This window comes from Lissotriton helveticus, chromosome 3_1, assembly GCF_964261635.1.
Source record: "Lissotriton helveticus chromosome 3_1, aLisHel1.1, whole genome shotgun sequence".
Taxonomy (NCBI): Eukaryota; Metazoa; Chordata; class Amphibia; order Caudata; family Salamandridae; genus Lissotriton; species Lissotriton helveticus.
The window spans coordinates 361,760,518-361,784,373 of NC_136061.1; the positions used below are offsets into that span (position 1 = coordinate 361,760,518).

The following is a 23,856-nucleotide window of genomic DNA, read 5'->3' on the forward strand; positions in this document are numbered from 1 at the left end:
TTCTTTGATATGGCCTACTCCTCTTGGACTGGATAAGGTCTCTCCTCCCTAAGGTTTAGATATGGCCGTGTCCTCTAAGGCTTTGGATATTGAATATGTTGCATCGCTCGTGGACTGCAAAATGAACAATTCCTTGCATAACTTCAAGCTTTACAGCTGTGATCCACTTCAAAAACCAGTTTGTCCCCAAACACTGGCATGGAAAATGTATTTTAAAAGGATTTTTTTGTTGGCCATAAACCACTCTTGTTTGGGATCACACTATCGACTTGCCTACAGCCTTACACTAACCGACACACACTAATGGAGAGTGGTTGTTTATTGGTAAGCAGACAAATACCGTAACAGGAAAAAAAGCATACAAAGCAACAAGGTCTTCTCGAGAGTACAAATGTGTGCTCTGCACATTTGACAGAAAATTACTAATAGGATGTTATAAAAGGAGGTAACGCTCCAGCCATGCCTAAGTTTCTACTCACATGCTTCACAAGCACATACACAAATATCTTTTTTTTTTCTTGACAAAATGTATTGAGTTTTTGCCAGAAACGGACCCAGCCGGGGCCATAGGATACATCATTCCACATAATAGACGATATGGCTTAGTCCCCAACAAAAAATCCTTTAGCAAAATAAGACAAATGAAAAAAACACATAGAAGAAACATTAACATGCACACAATTTGCCTTCAGTGCCCGCCCAATACAGTACCCAGTGTTCGATACATGTATAACTTATAAGATCTGAAAATCTACTTACACGTCATGGCCATATTGTCTTGACATCTAGTTGCAGTTTAGCAGTGCGTATAGGCTGCAGAGTCAGGCCACGATAAACGACCCATCTCTGACGGATTTTAGGATGTTTTTAAGGGCACCCCCTTGCCTGGAATACTGTGACCTCTGAACCCATACAAAAGTCCATACGCGCTTCCAAACACCCAGAAGCAGTGGGTCTGCAGACTTCCATTGTAGAGCAATATCTTTTTTGGCCAGGGTGAGGCTGAGGAATAGCAAATGACATCCTATTCCTTCTGTACTTTGTAAAAGGAGCAATTCGGGGCCAGCTGAATATCCCATGCAAGTACCTCAGCCAAGCAGGACACAACAACCCGCCAGAAGCAGGCCAAAGCCCTGCAGTCCCAGACTGTATGTAGGAATGTACCTTCCTCGGTCTCACACCGTAGGCACATAGGGGAGCCGATAAGGCCCATACCCCATAGTCGGTGCCTTGTAAAGTAAACTCTATAAAGATACTTAAATTGGATTAATTGTAAGCGGGAAGATATTGCCGCCCCTCGAGGGACTGGACTCTAAAGCCTCCGCCGAGTCGTCATCGTCTATGTCTCCTGAGTCTCCTTGCCACACCGTCCGGAGAGTAGGTAACGTTGTAGAGCTGTTTGTAACGAGGGTCTGATATAATTTGGAGATTTTGTGAAGTGGATTGAAGGCCGTAAGAGTGTGGATGTATGGGAAGAGGGCGTGGCGAACCTGCAGATATTTATAAAATTGACTATGGGGCATCAAAAAGTCAGATTGGAGCTCCTGGAACAACTTTAGTATGGCGCCTCGCATAACCTCGCCCAACGTGATATACCTATGTGATCCCATCCAAATAAGTTGTCAGAAAATCAAAATAATGCACATACTTACCCACATGATATAATCAAAAATCTGCAAACACTTCACAAACTAGCAAAGCACCAGACCTGTACAATAATCGAGTAATGCTTGCTGTCACTTACTGGCTTGGCTGTGGCAAGGCTGCATGGTTAGTGGCAACGTATGAGATCCAAGGAAATAGCCTTTCTATTGTAACTTTCACTCGCATTTACCAGAGTCTGTGGTTAGAATATGGTAACTAATGTATTATAGTCCACCTTGATAGATTCCTTAGTGCAGTTTGAAAGGTTCCTGCTGGAAAGTCAGTCGTGGACATGACCCCCTTCCCTTTTGAGCCACTGCCAGCTTCCTGTATGACAAAACTATTAGATGTTGGGAATGTCTGGAGTTGCACCGTAAAGCACACTTACCAACTCAAAATAGTTTCCCCAGTTTGCCAAGGAGAGGTCACAAAAACGTTAACTTGCTCTGTCTCTGAAACTAGCCATCTAAATGTCAAAACGCATCTCCCCCTGAGCCCTGCTCTCCCGAATTTTGTTAACACTAAGCCCCTTCAGTAAATCTTTGGAAGAGCAACACCCTGAAGAACCTGGAAAGGCCTGAAGAATGCTACCTGGGCATTGGTGCCACGTGCTGCCTGACCCACAGTGGATGGCACCAAGCTAGAAGAGAAGGTGTGTCTGGGTTGTAGCTTAATTTTGCTCCGTTCTTCTTGAAAAACCTTTCTTCAGGCTGGGGCCACTCATCTGAGGAGGGCCAGAGCCACCACCCATAATACCGTTCTGCCTTCTCTGACCCAACGATTGTGACACCGTTCAAAGACAGTAGAGGTGGAGCAGTGGTGGGGTAACGATGCAGCTGATCAGAACATCAGTGAGGAGGTGCAGGCGATCAGCCAGATAACGTCTCCCTCTTTTGTGACGAAATTCTCTTACTCCAGAAAGTGACCATTGGGCCCTCCTCGGAACGTATCACAGCCTTTCTGAGGCCCTTGATAAACCAAGAGTGTCTAGAAACACTTTTGGCCTCCTCTGACTCTGCCCAGCGTGCTGTCGAGGTCCAGCACCCTGGACCGGCTGGGATCCAAGCCATGAACTTCTTTAGTCTTTTGAGGAATACAAAGTGCTCCTGCACCTGGAGCCTGAAGGCTGTATTTAAAAGTGGTTTGAATAGAAAGAGAACATTTGTTTCCTACAGCAACCCGCAGATCTTGAGAAATATAGACATTCACACCTTCCCCCACTGGCCTAATGCCTAACTGTGAGGCGCATGTGACCCGAGGACCCAGGGCTCTAGAAAAATCCTGATTGACCAGTTCTGTGATAGTGGGCTTTTAAGCCATTGCAGTAATTGGAAGGCCATAGTGAGCCCGGGAATGCAGAAGCACCAAAAACAAATCTAAACATGAAGGTTTAAGATCCTGGCGTTTTTGCCCCAGTCTATATCCCCTTCCAGAAAACTGTGATACAAGGGAAGTTCCAGGTGACCCGTGAAGAGAGAAGAACCTTAACTGGATGGTACAGACGTCTAGGCTAAGATTCTAATTTGATTTGATTTATTTGAATCGCATTGTATTTTAGGTCCAAAACTCTAAAGCTGCGGTGGACCCGCTGAGCTGTGTTGGAAATCACTGTCAGTTTTCAAAGGACTGTTTTGCTAGAGTTGTCTGACGTGGCCGAATATATTGTATTACCATTTCAGTGTAGTCTCATTGCCTCCCTGTGTGTTGGTAAACAGAAACCGTGATCTTCGAAAGACCCCAAGGCATAGCGGGGCCATTCAAAGCACAGGCAGCGGCTGCCATTTTGATTTATGTTTGACTGGTCTGCAAAAAGCATGCAAGTTCGTATCTTATTTGACCCTCATAGCTGTGCACCTCTAGTTTTCACTTTCATTTCTCACATTAACTGTTCTGTCTAACTGTACATTAAATACTTATTTCTTTGAACAGCAGTACATGGCACTTGGTATTTAAAACTAATCTTTACATCACCACCTCTCACTAAGCTATGACTGCTCGATCACAGCTACCTTTAGGGATTCTTAACTAATCTGTGCCAACAAATGCACCCAGGGTCAGCGATGAGAACATGCACGCACTTCTGACATTTCTAGGGCTTCCCATCCATCAGGCGATCTATAGAAAAGGCCGGATCATACGCATATACTGTAGGCCTGTCATGATGTAGAAAATGGTACAGAAAGTTACCCTGCCACTTGTGCAATCGCTCACACGCCATGATCGCATGTGTAATGCCCTTCATCAGTAGCATGCTCTACACAGAGTGTCACTCAGCCCAGCACATGTTCTGCAGAGGGGTGGGTCACCCAGCTGTGGGTGCATGCTAGGCCACGCTCCCGTTATTCTCCCTGTAGTATGTGCTCCATTAGGTCCTTAACTCCTCTCAGAGCAGTCACTTACCCTGCCTTCTGTGTTACACAGTGTCCTTCACGTCAACTCGTGTGACAGTCCCATGACCAGGCCATCGCCTCCGAGCACTGATGTAGGAGATCACACACTGGAGGCTAGGTGGGAACATCCACCCCGCAAGATATACAAGGTCACTCCCCGTGTCTTGCACACTCCTTGAGCATTTGCACTCATTCAGCGCCGCTCCTCTGGTATACAGTATCACTCCCGTATGAGCTCTTGTGCTATATAAGAATTTTCACTCGGTGCTGCTGGGTGTGAACAGTCTGGCCTACTCCTTCTCGTGCGTTTTTTAAGGTCGCTCATCCAGTCTCTTGCACAGGCCTGATCCAAGCACATTTGCTGGACAAATTCATAAACACACGACGGTGGGTGTGAGCAGAGCACATGCGCCATCTTGTATCTTATACCAGGTCACTCATCTTGTCACGTGCTCCCCTCGCGTGAGCACGTGCTCTGTGTAAGATCTGTCACTCGATGCTGGGTGTGAATAGACACTTATACCACCATCTCTCAAGTTATAAGAGCACGTGTTCCGTCTCATGCACAGGCCCTCGCTCACCTGAGCACGTGCGTCATAAGAGCATTCACTGTCGTACCCCTCTCCCCCCCCCACACACACAAGGCCATCGTGCTTCCCGTATCCACACTGCTCGCGGTCGTCGTGTACGTGATGTCAGCGGACGAGACCTCTCCACTTCCTCCTCCCGCGCTCTCTTTCAGAACCCCCCCCCCCCTGTAATCCCCAAGCCTCCCGGGTGACATGGCAATAAAACACAAGACATGCGATAATGGCAATGTCGCACCGGCGATGCTTCATAAAAGTGACAAACACACTCATCAGCAGTTTTCAGGCGACTAGCCCGAACGCCTTAATTATGCCGAGAAAAAAATTCCCTTAACAGAATTACATTTTCATTTAAATGGGACTTAATAAATTTAGCCCATATTTCCCAACCTTTTCGGCGGCAGTGTAATAAGATGGATGTTCCCTGCGCCCGAGCCAAGGAAGTCATTTTGCTTTGGAATTATTTGCTAATAGATTCATTAGCTTTCTGAAGCCGGCATTACTCACTCTATATTAACACACCCTGCTCGTGTCTGCGGATCAGGCGCGTGATCTGGGGTGGTGGCCGTGCGCAGGGCCGGGCTGGCAGCAGCGGGCATCGGGCGTATCCCTGGGAGGCTGGAAGCGGGGGGCAGTGTTCTTACTGGGGGGCGGTTTTGCAGCAGTGCTGCAATATCAGACCCCAGTAACACAAGCAGCAGTGTGGAGAGAGGGGATGGGGGGGGAGAGGGTTGATTTAGTGTAGCAGGAGTGTATCACACTTGCACCCTCGCCCACCCCCATCCCCTCCCCCGGGAGGGAAGGTCCGATAAAATTGGCAGGTGTTCTCGGTCCGGCCAGGTGCAGCTGCTCGCGTGGCGGGCGATGGGGCCTGCTTCCGCCTCGTCCTTACTGGACGAGGTTGCACTTAAAGTGCTGCTCCTCCTTTCATACAAGTGTCAGTGTAGGGACCTGTTAGTACCTCTTACCGAAAACTGACTCACCCCTAGAGTACTGGGACCTGAAGGCCTCTACAGCAGGACCAGCGCGTCACGTTGCCCGGCAGCGCCTCTCCATGCCCACCCTGGTCAGCGTCATATAGTGTCCATCAATAACATCTTTCCGCACTGCCCGCCAGTGCCAGTTTCTCACACTGCTCACGGGGGCCGTCTTTTGCAAAAAACAACAAGTGATGGACTGAATGTGGATCAATGTCACACACTCCCCCAGTCAAAAGATCTGGGCCCAAATCCATCGTTTTTTTGCACTCCACACCACCCTGGGTCAGATAATGGCTTTATGCAAATCAGCTCTGACCCTGTTGCCCCATGGGAACAGTCCAGTCCGAACTACAACAGCCATATCTTTCCCAGACCGGAATCAAGCATCCGAGGACCGGACCGGTTTCGAGGTAACACCTCTCTTCAGCCCGGCTAGCTTGACTCCAAGTGGTGTGGAGTGCCTGGGACCCACGTCTGGGCATCCCCAGCGCACTTAGGGCGGCAATTGCAAAAAACAACAAGTGATGGACTGAATGTGGATCAATGTCACACACTCCCCCAGTCAAAAGATCTGGGCCCAAATCCATCGTTTTTTTGCACTCCACACCACCCTGGGTCAGATAATGGCTTTATGCAAATCAGCTCTGACCCTGTTGCCCCATGGGAACAGTCCAGTCCGAACTACAACAGCCATATCTTTCCCAGACCGGAATCAAGCATCCGAGGACCGGACCGGTTTCGAGGTAACACCTCTCTTCAGCCCGGCTAGCTTGACTCCAAGTGGTGTGGAGTGCCTGGGACCCACGTCTGGGCATCCCCAGCGCACTTAGGGCGGCAATTGCAAAAAACAACAAGTGATGGACTGAATGTGGATCAATGTCACACACTCCCCCAGTCAAAAGATCTGGGCCCAAATCCATCGTTTTTTTGCACTCCACACCACCCTGGGTCAGATAATGGCTTTATGCAAATCAGCTCTGACCCAGTAACACAAGCAGCAGTGTGGAGAGAGGGGATGGGGGGGGAGAGGGTTGATTTAGTGTAGCAGGAGTGTATCACACTTGCACCCTCGCCCACCCCCATCCCCTCCCCCGGGAGGGATGGTCCGATAAAATTGGCAGGTGTTCTCGGTCCGGCCAGGTGCAGCTGCTCGCGTGGCGGGCGATGGGGCCTGCTTCCGCCTCGTCCTTACTGGACGAGGTTGCACTTAAAGTGCTGCTCCTCCTTTCATACAAGTGTCAGTGTAGGGACCTGTTAGTACCTCTTACCGAAAACTGACTCACCCCTAGAGTACTGGGACCTGAAGGCCTCTACAGCAGGACCAGCGCGTCACGTTGCCCGGCAGCGCCTCTCCATGCCCACCCTGGTCAGCGTCATATAGTGTCCATCAATAACATCTTTCCGCACTGCCCGCCAGTGCCAGTTTCTCACACTGCTCACGGGGGCCGTCTTGTCAGCTTCTCACACTGACTGCAGGTCTCACTTTCTCACGCTATGCACCTGCGCCGGCTTCTCATACTGCCCACTGATACCGACTTCTCATACCAGGGTCAGATTGGGATCACAATTAGGCCCGGGCACTCCCAGAAAGAGTGGCCCACATTTCCAATACATCAGTAATTTTTTGTTTTCTGTTTTATATAGTGTGAAATCTTTCCAAAAGCATTGCATCAATTACCATGAGCACCAGCTACATTGCACAAGATCAAATTCACTTTTATTTAGGCAGGGTTGATTAAGTGATCTACCCAGAATCACGGGATGTTGGGATGACGCCAGGACTCGAATGTACTTCCCCAGTTACAACGTCAGCAGCTCTGAGACCATAACACTACAATTTATGCTTCTTTTCACTCTAGAAAAGTTGACCTCACAGCGAGGCCTATAGAAACACTCCCCCACCACTCCACCAAGGCCTAAAAGACACTGGGGCCAAGGTCACAACACTTGGCCCCTAGTGAGGCCACTTCTCTTACTCACCCCCTCCCCAGTTCACTATAGCCTCAGGGCATGACTTGGTAGGGGTGGCCAAGAAGAGCACATGGCTGTTGCTGCTACTCCTTCAGGGGGCTTAGGTGAGAATGCCCCCGCTTCAAGACTCTTGCATACTCCTACCCTCCCCACGCCCACTATGACCTGAAAGGAAAGTGATGGCCCAGCGCGGGAATGACACTGCTTATGAGCAGGGCGGTCACACGATGCAGAGAGCTGTGGTGAGAATGCCCTATGGGTCAGAACTGCACTTTGCCCCCCAGCCTCAGTTTGACAGCATGGCAAGGAGAGTGGCCATGATACTGGCGACTTATTACAGTGGTGTGACGGGACCGGGGAAGACAGTAAGTCTCTGTGGGCTGGTTTACAGAGGTCCAAAAAACGCCCCCCAATGCCCGATTTCCCGCCTGCCCAATCCAACCGTGTCTCATCCAGCCCATTGATACCAGCCTCTCACACTCACCACCAGTACCAGCCCCTCACAGTTCCCGGCTATAACCGTCTTCTCAGACTCCCCACGAATATCAACTTCTCACACTACTCACTAGTACCAGAATAACACTATGTCAACTAGTACTAGATTCCTCCGTATTGCTCTTCCCATCTCACACTTCCCACCAGGTTCAACATCTACTAAAAAGCAATGTCATCTTACCTTATTAACTTTTTACAGGGCTTCCCTTCCTCAATCTTGTTTATACTGCTTGTACAGCCCACACTTCAACGTTGAGAAGAAATGGGAAGAGATGTTAAAAGCTAAGAAAAGGATATCTCCTTTTGGAGTTTGAGGCCCAAAAGTCAGATGCCCAGTGTCCCACTCAAAGGGTTTTGGGTCTACCCTAGACGCTATCAACTCTCATAGACAATTGCCATCTTGAGAGCATGCTCTCTTTTAGGAGGTGCATGTGTCAGTGTGATGGGCAAGCAGGTTTGGCCTCGCCCGTGGATATGCAGCTTCGATAGACCTGAAGCTCCTGGTGACCTCTTTCAGCCAGTACAAGCCATGCAGGGCATAGGACTGCTGTAGCTGGAAGTGATACCACTTTCGGTCATCAGTTGGTGGTCTGAGGAGATCAGAGGGCTGTAACCCCAGGGCGCAGGAGACATTCGTCACTTTGCCACCTTGATGCACACAGACAGTCATTGTTGTACTTGCTTTCTCTAACTTCATATTATAGCTGGCAAACTCAGCGCTTTTATTAAACAGTGTTCTTTAGACCTTCACGTTTTGTTACTATTAATAATGTGTAAAAAACATTTTCCAAGGGTTGAGTACATATTTTTTGGTACCGGTCATGGAGCAAATGGCCATGACACTCAGTCAACAACAATGGAGGTTTATATGGGTGTGGTGGTGGGTTCAGACGTCTAGGGGTGACTACCCAGAACTGTACGTCCCAGTATGTGTGGTTGAGGGTGGATTGGTCACTGAAGAAAAAAAAAGTGTGCATATATCTATATACAGATATTTCAATGCAAATCTAATGAATGGTTGGATTGTTACAACTGGGAGAGATTATTAAAAGGTAACAGTAATGATCCAATGCTGTTTATGTATTGTTTTTGGAAATGTTATAATGTTCCTACAGCACGTTGGATAGTTTTGAGATGTCTTATAAATGTAACCCAAAGATCTTTCTTCAAAAAGGATTTGTATGCTCTGATTTGTGACAGGTTAGGGGGCACAAAGTGCTACATTTGTAAAGTTGAAATGTGAGTGTAGTTGTGCAGTCAAAGTTGAACTCACAGGAGAAGACAAATATATTCGTTGGGACCATTAGTGTAATGTGGTGGTTCTAAAAGATATAACGTTCAAAAGGGCGAATTTCATTGAAAACTATAATTCCATTAGCCAAACTGTTCCATAGTTCTGCTCCTAAAGGTATGAATGGGACATGATCTACCCTTGCTAGTCAATCGGGATTAGATCCACAATGTCTTGGAAGAACTCTGATCCAGAGTCAATCTTTGCATAACCTCGTTCTCGGCACTTTGATACTGGCTGATGTGTAGGGGTTGTTTCCAGTGGTGCAATGTGGATGCCTTGAATGTAGCGCAGGTTGCAACAGAATGTATCTGAGATTTTCTGGTGCCACCGAGTTAACTTGGTAAGTGTTAGAAACAGCCAGAACTCCAGGCAACCACAACATAGCTGTATCTCGATTTATACTGCTCGTGGTAGAGCTATATTTTATTCTGGTACTCTTGCTCTCGTGTGGTGCCTTCACCTGCATCTCGTAAAACTATAGCGGTTTTTTTCAACTCTCCTAGGGCCCAGGCACCTTGATCCTTTATGATGAGGTAAGGTGGGCCTGTGGATCTCAGCTCTGGTTACTTGTTTTCAGGTTGTTCCCGAGCCTTAGGGTTTGTCTTTTGCCTCTGGTGCTGCACAGTGTGTTCAAGGACCTGCAGGGACATCTGTGATTACAGCGTGAGGTTGTTCTTGTGCCTACGGCTCTGTCTTTTGCCTCTGGGGCTGCACAGTTTGCTCGAGGGCCTTCAGGGACGTCTATGATTACAGCAGTGTCTGTGGTTCATACATTTTATGTATCCTGTACAAGGACTGCCAGTTCCTGGGGTCCAGCGAGGCCTAGCTGAGGTCCTGGGGGGAGCAAGTGTGTGTGTCTCACACCCTCTCATGGTATTAAAGGTGCTTTCCCTTACTCTTCTTTCCCTGTTTTTCCTCGTGTGTTCCAATGTTTCACTTTTTGCTGTACCTGCTGTGTCCCAGAGAGTCATTCTTCCTGGTTTTGTTCCCCTCGTAGCTGGAGGAGCAGCTCAGCCGCCTGCAGAGGGAGAAGAATGAGCTACAGGGGCGTCTGGAGGAAGATCAAGAGGATATGAACGAACTAATGAAGAAGCACAAAGCTGCTGTGTGCCAGGTAGGCGCTAGGCAACCCTGCACACACAGGCATTTGCACCCATGCGTGTGCAGATAAATGAAGACGCACAGAGTCACAATCCCTAGTAATTTGAACACAGGCACACTTGTGCACGCATGCTCACGTATCAAAATGCACACGCAAAAAAGCATAAAGTTGCGCTGAACAGGATGGCGTACACACTCCTGTACATATGCATGCTAGGAAATAGGCATAAAAATACTCTGTATCTGGTGAATCTCAAACCTGCACTGATGAAGCAGAAAACTATTTTGTGTCAAGTAAACCAAACACACGCACACTCACTCGCTCTCCCTTTATTGGGCTGACTCACTGATGCACTTTTAAAATTCTGCACCATAAATGGACTGTAATTGCTCTGGACTAAAGACCCAACCCTCTTCATTTAATTTTATCTTCCAACGTTCGTCACCCCCTGCCTCTGACTCTGTTTTCTCTGCCAACCACTTTTGGTCTGCCAGGCTTTTGCTTCTAGATCCTGTTAGTTGCAGGGTGTACCTCATTCAAAACTGATACTGCGTACATAGTCTTCTATTTCAACTTGGGGTTTACATTCCAGGACTGCAATGTTTAACCCCTTCTACGCTCATGACGAGCTCAGCTCGTCATGGGCGTAACCTGCGCTACGCGGATGACGAGCTGAGCTAGTCACGTAACGCGTTTTTTTTAAAATCGCAGCGCGCAGCAGGAAAACCGCTAGCGCGCATGCGGTTAAGCAGGACTTCATACCTTCTTTTGCTTTCTGCCGGTATCTCTGGCTAAGCCGTTTAGAACTGCCTCATGGGAGGTCATGTGAACTTTGATACAAGTAACAATTTAGCACCAACATCACTAAAAATCAATTCATGTTCTTTGCCAAAATTACACATAAAAAAATCAATCGTTTTCTAATCATGTCCAAAGATTTGAGAAACAATTGTGAGACGTCTTAATATAGAAATGAATGCAGCCAATGTTATCAAGTGAAGTAAAGTTAGTGTATGACCTGTTCTCATAAACACAACAATGAACTCCTTACGTACGAAACCATGCATTAAAGCCACCCATTGACTTACAGGATGTGGGCATTTAGTAGACAAAACTCCATTGCACTTTATGCAGTGTAAACATTTGACATGAAAAAATGTGTATTTTGCCGTTCCATATATATATTATACATAGAGTGTCTATCTGGGTGCTTGCAGTACTCGTATAGCGCTCAGACTGTAGCCTTTTGCTTTACATGCACAATGAACTTCACAGAGATTCATAGCAGGTACACTATGCATCTCAAAATCAGTTCATATGTCTCATCTGTCTGTCAAACTCATTGTTCTATCACAAATAAAATAGGAGCGAGGCCAAGATGGTGGCAGAGTGAGAACTCCTTACTACAGCTCCGGTCACGACCCAGCTACTTGCTTCATCTGGCCACCAGCTAGGCAAAATACAGAGGCTCGCCACAGAAACAGTTCACAAAGGCCTTAATGTGCAGTTCAAGCTTGCCTGGGATCCTCTTGGGACCCAGAGAGGGTGGACTGGTGGGCCAGGCGTGGCCAGTAGGACGGCTGTGCTGCTGATCCCCACAAAGCTAACCATTTGCATCAAAAGGAGGGTCATTCCCTGCGCACCAGCGAGCAATGCTGGTGTTAAAATGAGGATCATCTCCAAGGCATTAATGAGCACCTTGGCTACAGACCGCCAGATACAAATTCTACTTCAGCAAGTGGCTCAGGCCTGTGCCAGATAGAGTGACCCTAGAGTGCCTGGGTTGTGCACCCCACTCCCTGTAGACACAATGCGAGTGTCTTCCCCTAAAGGTAACCACCACAGGGATCCAGCACCTCCAGGGCGTTGTTAACGTCCCGCACGGACACTCACCGCTTGCAGGGGATTTTTACACCCGAGAGGCCATGGCTCCCCAGAGGCTCAAAGCAAGCCTGCAGTGGTGGACACTGGGGAGGATGTTTTGCCGGATCTGCCCACCAGTCAGAAACCACCATATATTCTTAAGAGGGAAAAACAACTACAGAGTAAATGTGCATCAAACCAACAACTGCCACAATTCCCTGCCTACACTAATGAGGGCCATGCCTGGGCCTACGCCATAATAGATACTGCACCTCATGTGCCCCCCAGGTGGGGTCTACAGAGTGGGTACAAACCGGGATCTGGACCTCCTAGCATTGCTGTGCACTTGGCTTGGTCTATCGGGCTAGTATGGCTGTAATACAGTGTCTTGAAATCCCAGACAAACATAACAACAGAGCCCCAGCCCCCGCTTACACTTTTTACTACTATTACCGTATTGGGCACTTTACGATTAGACAATTTGAAGTCTTTCCATTCACCACAGAGGCAATGATCCACTGATGAATCTTTCTCCGCTGACAGGAGGGGTGGACATTAGGATGGCCAAAACACCACATCATGAGAACCATTAATTGACAGCTAACTCATGAATTTGACATCAAATTTAAGTACACCATTCTCAAGACCATGCTGTAGAAATAAAGAACAGTAACGGGAAGACCGAACCTCCTGAAGAAGTTAAGTCGGACTAGAATTATGCAGACTAAAAGTTCTGCAACAGCAATGCAGAACAAAAGAAAGTCATACTTGATGCTCTGACAGAGCTCGCTGATTCTCCCTCTAAGACATTTAAGTCATCAGTAAAATAGTACAGTTTAAATGGAAGACCGAACAAGACTAAGAAATAGACTCAGGCAGATATTAGATTAATTTGGTTATTGTAAGAAAAATTCAAAATCCTAAGCAATTAGCAATCTTTTGAGAATTTCAGTTAAGAATATCACAGCTTTTATCAAAGTGCCAAACATTTATGCAACAATGAATGTGTGTGGAGATCGCACTCAGTTTGCAAAATTAGTGAATCTATTTTGATACGTGTGCAATGTCAAATTAATGCCTGCTAGCATTCGTAAATCATTGAAAGTGGCCTAGCCCCAGTGTGGCTGCTAGGACTTTGACATGCAACAACAATGAAGTAGTATTCCTTTATAACATTTTAATCATGTATCACAGGAATTTCAATAAACGCTACTTATGAAACATTTGTTGTACATTTCATTTTTCATTTTACATTTCCCATTACATCAATAGTGAAAACATAATACAAATAGTCGCATCCATTACAAATGAATAACCCAATGCATCATGGCCAGAGTCAAGTCTGGGTCACCAGAGAACCCCTGTCCACCTAGGGTGTTTAAGATGACCCACCCAGTGATGGGGAGGTATCTCCTCTCCCTCATCAATCAATCTCCGACAACTGGGCAGGTCCAACTCAGCTTCAAGGAAGAAACTCCGCTGTTGGAGAAAGTGGGGCAGACGTCAACAACCTGAAGAATTATCAGCCTATATCAAAGCTCCCTTTCTTGGCCAAAGTCATAGAACAACATGTGCTTAGAACCCTCTCACTATTTATCGAGAAACACCAGCTACTTCAGGTGCGGCTGGCGAGCTTTAGGGCCCACCACAGGACAAAGTTGGTGTTAGATGAGCTCAGGCTTGCTGCAGACAAGAGGAAACCTTGTGTATTGATCCTGCTAGACCTATCAGCCGCTTTTGACACAGTGAATCATGGCCAACTGTTGGCTCAAATTCAGAAGTTGGGAATCTGCGGTGTGGCACATCAATGGATCTCCTCCTTCCTGAAGGATCGGTCACAAAGGATTAAGGTAGGGGACCCTGTGTCCAGTAAAGGTGCACTGTCTTGCGGAGTACCACAGGGCTCTGCGCTGTCCCAACTTCTTTTCAACATCTATCTCCAGCCATTGGTGGCAGCCTTGGCTCAAATGGACTGTTGAGTGTTTAACTATGGGGATGACACTCAACTGATCCTTCGGAGCGACAGCTCCCTTCAAGCGCAATCCTGTGTACAGAACATCCTTATGTATACAGTAAACTGGATGACTGCCAATTCGCTTAAAGTGAACCCTGACAAAACAAAGGTACTAACCATCACCACAGGTGGCAACCCCTGGTCTAATCTCTTCTGGCCACAAGAGTTGGGTACTGCACCCATGCCGGTCTCTGTTGTGAAGAACTTAGGCATTAAATTAGATGCTAAGCTTACACTGTCAAACCGCTGGTGATTACGCGCTATACAAATGCCAATTAACATTAACATTTAACTACCTATAGCACAAAATATCGGCATAGGTGGTCTAATAAATAAATACAATCCTGGACCAACAGAGTAGTTACGATGTGTCACTCTTTAAATTCCTCCATGGGAAATTCTCAAATGAACTAAATAGGAAGAGGAAGCAATTTTATGAGTAAAACCCAAGCCTCGTCAGAAAAGGCTCTTCATGCGTAAAGAACTGCAAGATGGCCGCCACTGGTGCTTTCGGAAGTGGAACTCCAGATTTCCCTTGCATGGGCCACAGTTACTGCCAGGGGTGACAAATACACATGAACCAGGCCCGAGCTTGTTTGTAGAACGATCTCAAGAACACTGGATCCTCCATGATAGCGTCCATTAGAAATTGTATCTGAGCATCCTTGACTAGTGTCATAGAGATAACCAGCGACATCCCACTGACATTCTTCACAGAGAATGTCTTTTTCTCTGTCTGACTCTGTTTACCTTTGCTACGCGCTCACTCTGCCTAGCACTGCAAAGATTAGTCCCTCTCTTGTTCTGCAGCCCCCCACCCCCAGTAATCCCCTCCACCCACCGCCCCTTCCTATGTGGAGAGGCTGAAGTCTTGAATCTGGCCCCGCGTTGAAGGCTCTGCTGCCGCAGGTGTATCGGCTGGCAGCAGCAGTGCATCCTGCCGACCTTGGCAGGCCTTTTGCTGGCAGGAGGTGGTTGTTGTGCTGGCAGGGGTTGATGTGCGGCAGCAGGGGAGAGTGGAGTGTTGGCAGGAATGATTGTTCTGCTGAATCGGTGGTTATGCGGCTGTGTGAGTGTTTTGCTGTCAGGTTGGTATGGGGCTTTACGGAGTAGGGTGTCTGCTGCATGGGTTGGTGTCGGATTGGCAGATGGCTTCGTACTGCCAGCAGGGAGGGTTGTGTTGTCAGGGTCGGGTGCTTGGGTGTCAATTCATCAAAATGCCAGGGGTAGCGGAAGTGACATCACATGCCCTGTGACCTTAATGACATCACACCAAGTGATGTCATATTACCCTTGATCTTGTTTATTTTTTCCCAAGGAACTCATTTCATATGACCTTAATTATAATGACATCACAAACATCTATGTTAGATGCCACCTAAGCTGATTTAATCTTTGAGATTCCCGGGAAGTAAATCTCACCTGATATTGTAGTGAGCACACGTAGCCGAAAGACCAGGCTTCTACTAACAAATTACCTCCTCCCCCATGAACATTGTGAAAAGAGTGTGGCTATATAATGCATTTTAAAGCACAGTTTTCAAATACATTTGCTAAAATGACATAGGCTCTGAAATGACACTCTTTACATTTTCAAATCTTTTCATGATATACCAAGCTAATGAAATCTGATGCTCCCTCAGAATAGATCCCATTTTATCAAAATGTACTATGGATGGCCACCATTTGTTAACAATTTGCTCCATTGTACCAGTGACAGCATGTTGTCATGGATGCGCCATATGCCAGGGGTGCCCCCAATATTCCATTGCAGGAATGTTTCCATGTCTGCCATCTATAGATCATAGGTGATCCTTATTGTAAAAAAAATACCTCAGATGGCATTTGTCATGGTTGCCCTCCTCCCATAAGTCACTGCCAAGGAATACCTCCAATAGGCTAGCACTGGCAATACCTCTAGTATGCCACTAATCGTATTTTACCATGGTTGCTTATTATTCCAAGAATTACCTCCAATGTGCTGCCCATATTTTTCCACAGGTGTCTGTCAGGCTACGAATTGCCTCAACTATGCCAGCAACATTATTTTACCACTGGCCGTCTCTATAAGACAGGAATTACCTTTAGCACGCCAGGGTCTAAGACCGTTTTGAAAGCATAACACTGCGTTCTCACATTTAATTAAATTCACTCCCTCGCACACACTGTCGCTCACATACATTCTTACCCACAAGCACACACACAGCATACATTTAAATGCATGTTTTATTTACCTTCGCTGCGATCAAAGGTGCATTCCAGGTAAAATGTCTTTTATTTTTGTATTATAGAGCGCCGACTAGACCCGAAGGTATCAGAGCACTTTCATGAGCACCAGTTGCGTTACAGATAGATGCATTGTTGTTAGGCACGGGGAAATTAATTAATTTGCCCAGAATCACAGGATGTTAAGCGTCCTTGCTGAGACTCGAACCCGGTTTCACAGCTACGAGGTCAATTGCCCTAGTCGTTAGGCCACATCCTCTCCCCTAAATTGTAATTGTGCTCCTCTCCCCTAAATTGTAATTGTTAAACTATTAGTAAATAATTAAATATTATTCACTAGTAGTACAGTGAAAAATGCACAGAAAATAGTCTGTTGTTACCCCCGTGTTCCTGGCACTGATGTTTCCACCTTTGAGGCTAGGGCCTAAAGGCAGTGCAAAGGGTCTCAGAGGGCAATCTACGGGTCGCAGCTGCAACCCCCTAAAGACGTCCATGGTTGGGTGTGAAGGTGGTGGAGGAGCGCGCGGTGCTGTTAATAATCCTTTCAATGCTGCAAGACTGAGTGACCAGTTTGCATGGGTGACTGGTGCTGGGTGAGGTGGCTGTAATGCTGCATGAGTGTTCGGTGGTGGAACATGTGAGTGACTACAGACACATTTTTCTGCTGTACGGGTGAAAATAGTCCCATGAAGCTGGCAAGATGGTTCAGTGGGTTAATCGCTCATTGCTGACATCTCCCTTGAACTGCTCACCATGAGCTTCAATCCCGGTAAGTCCGGCTGAGCAGGGGCGGCTGGTGACATTTGAAAGTGGTGGGGCGTAAACTAATTTGCATATTGCACCGCAGCGAGCGCAGCGAGCGAGCCCGAACCACCTTGCATCCATCCATACATCATTCATGCATCCACCCATCCATCCATCCATCCACCCACCCACCCACCCATCCATCCACCAATTCTGCATCCATCCTGCATCCATCATTCATTCATGCATCCACCCATCCATCCAGCATCCATCATTCATTCATGCATTCACCCATCCATCCATCCTGCATCCATCATTCATTCATGCATCCACCCATCCATCCATCCACCCATCCATCCTGCATCCATCCATCCATCATTCATTCATGCATCCATCCATCCACCCATCATCCATCCTGCATCCATTCCTGCATCCATTCATGTGTCCACCCATCCATCCACCCATCCTGCATCCATCATTCATTCATGCACCCATCCATCCATCCACCCATCCATCCTGCATCCATCATTCATTCATCCACCCATCCATCCATCCACCCATCCAGCATCCATCCATCATTCATTCATGCATCCATCCATCCACCCACCCATCCATCCACCCATCCATCATCCATTCCTGCATCCATTCCTGCATCCATTCATGCATCCACCCATCCATCCATCCATCCATCCATCATTCATTCATGCACCCATCCATCCATCCTGCATCCATCATTCATTCATCCACCCATCCTGCATCCATCATTCATTCATGCATCCACCCATCCATTAATCCACCCATCATTCATCCTGCATCCATTCATGTGTCCACCCATCCACCCACCCATCCATCCATACATCATTCATTCATCCACCCATCCATCCATCCAGCATCCATCATTCATTCATTCATGCATCCATCCACCCAACCATCATCCATCCTGCATCCATTCCTGCATCCACCCATCCATCCATCCATCATTCATTCATGCACCCATCCATCCACCCTGCATCCATCATTCATTAATCCACCCATCCTGCATCCATCATTCATTCATGCATCCACCCATCCACCCATCATTCATCCATCATCCATCCATCCATCCACCCATCCTGCATCCATCATTCATTCATGCACCCATCCATCCACCCTGCATCCATCCTGCATCCATCATTCATTCATCTACCCATCCACCCATCCTGCATCCATCATTCATTCATGCATCCACCCATCCATTCATCCACCCATCATTCATCCTGCATCCATTCATGCATCCACCCATCCTGCATCCATCATTCATGTATTTTATGACCATATAACTTGCACACAGCTTGTCAGTGTTTAATACCAGTCTCGAACCTTGTACTCCAGCACCAATGATACATGATTAATATTAATTGTTTTTAAAAACATGTATTTATTCAACACAAATTTCACACCTTAGTCGGAACATCATTTTTATTTGTTTTTTAAAATATCTATTTATTTAACACCAAAGTAAGTCATGTATACATTTTTATGGTTCGATAAGAGGCTCGAACCTGGTTTCCCAGCACCAAAGTCGGCCGTGCTATCGGTCAGGGGTTATGTAACCGGGCTATGTAGTGACCAGCCAATCCTGCGCCAGGATTGGCTGGGGGGGCACCATGACTCCTCGCCCAGTCGCCCTGTGTAACCCCAGGGGCTGCGGGCCGCCCCCTGGTCCTCTCTCTAAGGGGGAATTCACAAGAAAACGATCTGCGCATGCGCGGGCATGTTTGTGCCCGAAAATACACTTGCGCAGCTGCAGCAGCCCGATCCTCCCCAACCCCCCCCCCCCCACGCACTCCGGGAAGGTCGGGTGTCTCCCGGTTTCCCGGCCGGCAGATAGCGCGATTTTTTAAAATAATTGTGTTTGGCTTCTAGTGACGACGTGGTGGGTCCGTGGGGCTTAGGTGGGGCTTCGCCCCTACGCCCCAATGGACGCACCGCGCCTGCTGCTGAGCTACCCATCCTTCCAAGATGGGAAACTGAGTACCTATGAAATCGACAGCTTATGATATAAACAGCGCTTAAAACTGTTGTTGATTGTGCTTCGAAGCTGCTCAAAGTCGGTACAAAGCACCACAAGTTATAATGTACAGCAGCGGGTGTGAGCAGTGCTGTGGGTGTCAGTTGCACCGCATTAGGCTAGGGATGCTTGTATGAAATGCTCTTACTGTCCAAGACAATTCTGCACGCTCGCCGGTCGCCACTACAGCCCACGGGTAGCCCAGGGTATGTCTTGATAGGCTTCATGAAAGCGTGCATGGCCTCTGCTGCACCTATGTAAACCAATCTCCATCTTCTGTTTCCACAGGCTTCTCGCGACCTGGCGCAGATCAATGACCTGCAGTCTCAGCTGGAGGAGGCCAACAAGGAGAAGCAGGAGCAGCTGGAGAAGGTGATTATCAGCCACCACACCGTGACACTGTACACCTCACACCTGGTGCACCTCGCACCAGGTACAGAGCTCTGATGGGTGCAGGGCAGCCAAAGGCACGAAAAGAAGGCATGCAGGGACATACTCTGTGACAGGCTCAGAGGGGCATTTAATGCAGGTACATGTGTGATCGGGTATTCACAGGCACGCTTGTCCTGCGGATGCTTCTAATGATTGGAGCAAGGTTCTAAGGTGCACATGTGCTCCCCCTGCAGGTCCAAGACAGTGAGCACAAGGTGAAGACTCAGCCACCCAGAACTCGCTTTATGCAAATTGTGCTCAAGCAGAAAAGGCCCAGCATGTGGGAGGTGATGTGAAGGTCTGAACCACATGAAATGTAACACAGAGCTCTCACACTCAGTAAAGGTCGCTGTGCGAAGCAATGATTAATTAGATTTTAAAACAAATATGTCTATATTATAAATGCAGATCTTAATTAATCGTAGGGTGTTAAATTATGCACATATTGGCTTTCCAAGTACAATTGTCATTACCACATCCCCACAATTTTCTCCAGATACATTTCGGCGGGTCAAACATGCTGACATTTAGCAGAGGACAATTCCCAGTAAATAGTGAGTGAAGTAAGCCCCGAACTGCACTAGTGGCGCCTAATTTTCTGAGTGAAAACTTCGAATAGGAGGTATTTACTGTACCCGGTATCCGCATTTACTGGATGCGGTAAATACCTCATGCCATCAACCCCATCTCTGAACCAACCTTAGATCAATAGTAGAAGTGAAATATTCTCAGGTGAACCCCAGAGGTCTCTAGCTCGTTTAACGTGGGAGTTATAACTCCAAACGGGTGTGTAAGGCAGCTTCCACCTGCTGATGTATGTGGCATTGCTAAATCAGGAGCTGGCATCACAAACCCGTTAAAAGATTAATCTTCTCTTCGCTTCTAAACATCAGTGGTACAAATACCTGCTACTCGGTTACTTTAAAAAGTAAGTACTATGAAGTGAAAGAGTTACTGTAAATACAACAGTGGTTAAAACAAACTTTTTAAAGTCAAGCACTGAAGAAAATTGCAAGTCCTTCGAGACTTCTGTGCTCCAGTTGTTACAAGAGGCCCCTGGCATTTGGCAATGAAGCCGCCCCATATCTAAGCCCCTGTCCATCGCAGTGTTGTTTTTCTGGTTCCTAAGGTTGAGGGCACATAGTGATTATAGCGTTGCCACTTGAGGGTTGGTGCTGTATTTTTGCAATTTTTTGGGCATAATAGAGATTTTCATCGGCCAGGGGTTCCCTCTTGCCTCTGTGATGTGTATGTACTGGGTAGGTTCAGCAGGTGGAGTAGAATGACAGATATTTAATAGACAAGCTGCAATATTGTGATAACTACATCTGGTTCCGGGGCTGCTAAGCTGGATCTCCACCACCTACCAGCGGTGAGGGTCTGATTGGTGTTCCACTGGCAAATACTGGGATAAGTGGGGGGGCGAAGGGGTTGACGCCAGCCTAGGCAAATTGGGGCTATTGTTGTCAGAATGCAAGGCCAACAAATGCATCCTTTGGTGAAGGGAAATTTTAGGACACCTTCACTTTTTGGGCTGGAAAGAAGCGTATGCTGGATGGTGGGCATACCAGGTAGGCAGAGTCGCTGACCGTGCTGCTCACGTGACTTGTGTCTTGCAATCGGTTATCTGGGCTGATCTCTATAGTCCAGGGCTGTTGCTGCTGCTTGACAGTGTACCAGCCTCAGCTCTCTGCAGGCCGAGGCTGGTGTCCTTTCTCTTGGTGAAGCTCTGTGCAGGCGGGCAGATAATTCAGGGCAGAGTGTGTGGTAAGAGGCCTGGCATGCACACTTGCGATCTTCGCAGCCGTGGACCAACAATTTCAGTGATGCAATACAGTCCTCTGACCGCACCCTCATATGTAGAGACAAGGGACCGCTATGGTCAACTCAACCGCATGGAGTTTACAGGGAAAGATCATGAGACCTTGCCGCAGTGCCCGGAAAGATACCCCCAATTTATTATAGACTGCCATTAACCAGGCAGCAGCCTATTTAAGGGAGATTACTGCCTCAGGGGTAAATCTTGGCCCCACTTTTGGTGACCCCCTGTCCAGCAGCAGTCTATGGGTCTTCTGCAAAGCACTTAGAGTTGGCACACTGGTGATCTGTGTTTTGGGGGAGTGGCAGGGAGTCAGATATGACACATTGAAGAGATGAGTTGGGGAACTTGAAGAAAATGAAGAGATGAGCTGGGGAACTTGAAGAAAATGAAGAGATGTGTAGGGGAACTTGAAGAAAAAGCAACAAAACGCAGGATGGGGTACTAGTATGTAACCGCTCCGGACTGTAACGCTTACAAATATACTCATAAACTCATAGGCAGGCACTGGAATTATTAGAGGGACGTGTGTAGTCAGGTACACACAGACATGTCGAGGAAGTTAAATTGAACCCTCGTATTAAAACCCCGAGCCATATTATCAATTCAGATTATTGCCCCTCCCTTGTGCCCGTCACTCACTCCCCTTAGACCTCTAGCTGTCTTCCTCATTGGCACCTGGGAAACCACCTAGTCCAACTCGAGGGATGCAGCCCATCACTTCCTATCTCCCACCGGTCCTTTGCCAGGATCTCTTGGGCAAAGTACTCACTGCATTGTAAACCCAGACCTGCCGTGTAACGCTGTTCTTGTCTTCTACGCCCCGCAGTTATAATGAAGTGAAAAGGGCATGGCGCGTTTGATGAACCTCTCTTTAGCATTTCTGTTCGAAACGCTACGGTAATACAGCAAGACACATTCTCTCACCAAAAGTCAATACCACACACAAAGGGTTAGTTAACTGCCAAATACACGGCACTGAAATCCGCGCACAATAACGCGTCGCCCACACTGATGGTATGACGATGTTAATGCTAAGACACTGGTACCCACTGCGCCGCATCGACATGCAGACTTGGTTTAGACGACGGCAAACACCTGGTGAGCATCTGTACTGTGAAGTCCTAATGAGTACTACTACATGCACGAATATACTGTCGGAGGCATGTACAGAGACACCAAACTAGGGGAAACATCATTTACTACGAAGGCATCCCCACGCATAACGTTTACCACGGTACACTTACCACGCAAACGTTTTTTCAACGTGGGTGCCTTCCACGACCGTCTATACCACGAAAGTACGTTCAGCGTGGGTTGGGGGGAGACGTGGTATTCCGTCCAGTCGTGCTGGGGGAGGGTTGGGAGGGGGGCTAGGGGGGCTGGGGGGGTCTCCCCCCAAAAAATAACAACAATTAAGGAGCGAGTTAGATTTAAAAAAAAAACGCTCTGTGGTATTAATGAAGTAAAAGGAAAGAGCCTCCCCCAAAGACGTGCAGTGTACGTCAAAAAAGAAGTCCTTTATTTATTTTGGAAGACGTGTTTTGACGCTTGTTTCCATGGTAGATGGAAGTAAGGGCTGCTGGAGAAAGACGTGCAGGTAAGACGTGGTACAATCCTTCGTTGTAAATTCCAGCGTGGTAAAGCCACTTGCGATGTAAAATTCGCGTGGTTATGCCATGCGTGGAACTTGAAATCGTTGAAAAATCATATATTCCAAACTAGCAGGTGACCGACAAGGACAGAAGTCGCGCGTGCAGACACGGCGACAAGGCCTTGCTTGCTACCCCTCCACGCAAATGACAGACACCCACAGACAAATACAATAAAGCATATCCGGGCACAGTGCGCACTGACGCAGGCGCCGCCTCGCGTGCGTCCTGTGGTTCGCGCCGCGCCGCCCCCACACTCGCCGCCGCGCGCCCGAGCTAGCCATATCACCGAGCGCCGTCACCGCGCACACCTGCGCCAGCGTTGCCACGGCGACCGCTCGCCAGACTCTGCGAGGTAAATCTGAGGGTCTCCGCACTGAGTGCAGCCTGCGGGTATCAGGGGATTGCTACTGTGGAAGTAAGATTCTCTGCATTTTGGAAATAACTTTATGGAATGTGTAACAACAACGTTTACTGCGTCCCTTTAGAATATTGTTTAAGTGTACACCACATGGTGGGAGAGGTGTGGCGCCGCGGCCAGGGCGACTGACGCTGGAATCTGGGGATCAGGGTTCGATCCCCGGGTCCGGCGG

General features: G+C 47.7%; 1 protein-coding gene across 19 annotated transcripts in view; it reads left to right on the forward strand.

The window, feature by feature from the left end:
* Window positions 1-23,856, forward strand: part of MYO18A (myosin XVIIIA) — an 864,705-nt gene that overhangs the window by 709,768 nt on the left and 131,081 nt on the right. For all 19 annotated transcript variants that reach the window (XM_078680070.1, XM_078680063.1, XM_078680078.1 and 16 more), the window contains 2 exons: window positions 10,359-10,475; window positions 19,649-19,732. In XM_078680070.1, the coding sequence (XP_078536196.1) occupies window positions 10,359-10,475; window positions 19,649-19,732 (201 nt within the window). The remainder of the gene's footprint in view (window positions 1-10,358; window positions 10,476-19,648; window positions 19,733-23,856) is intronic.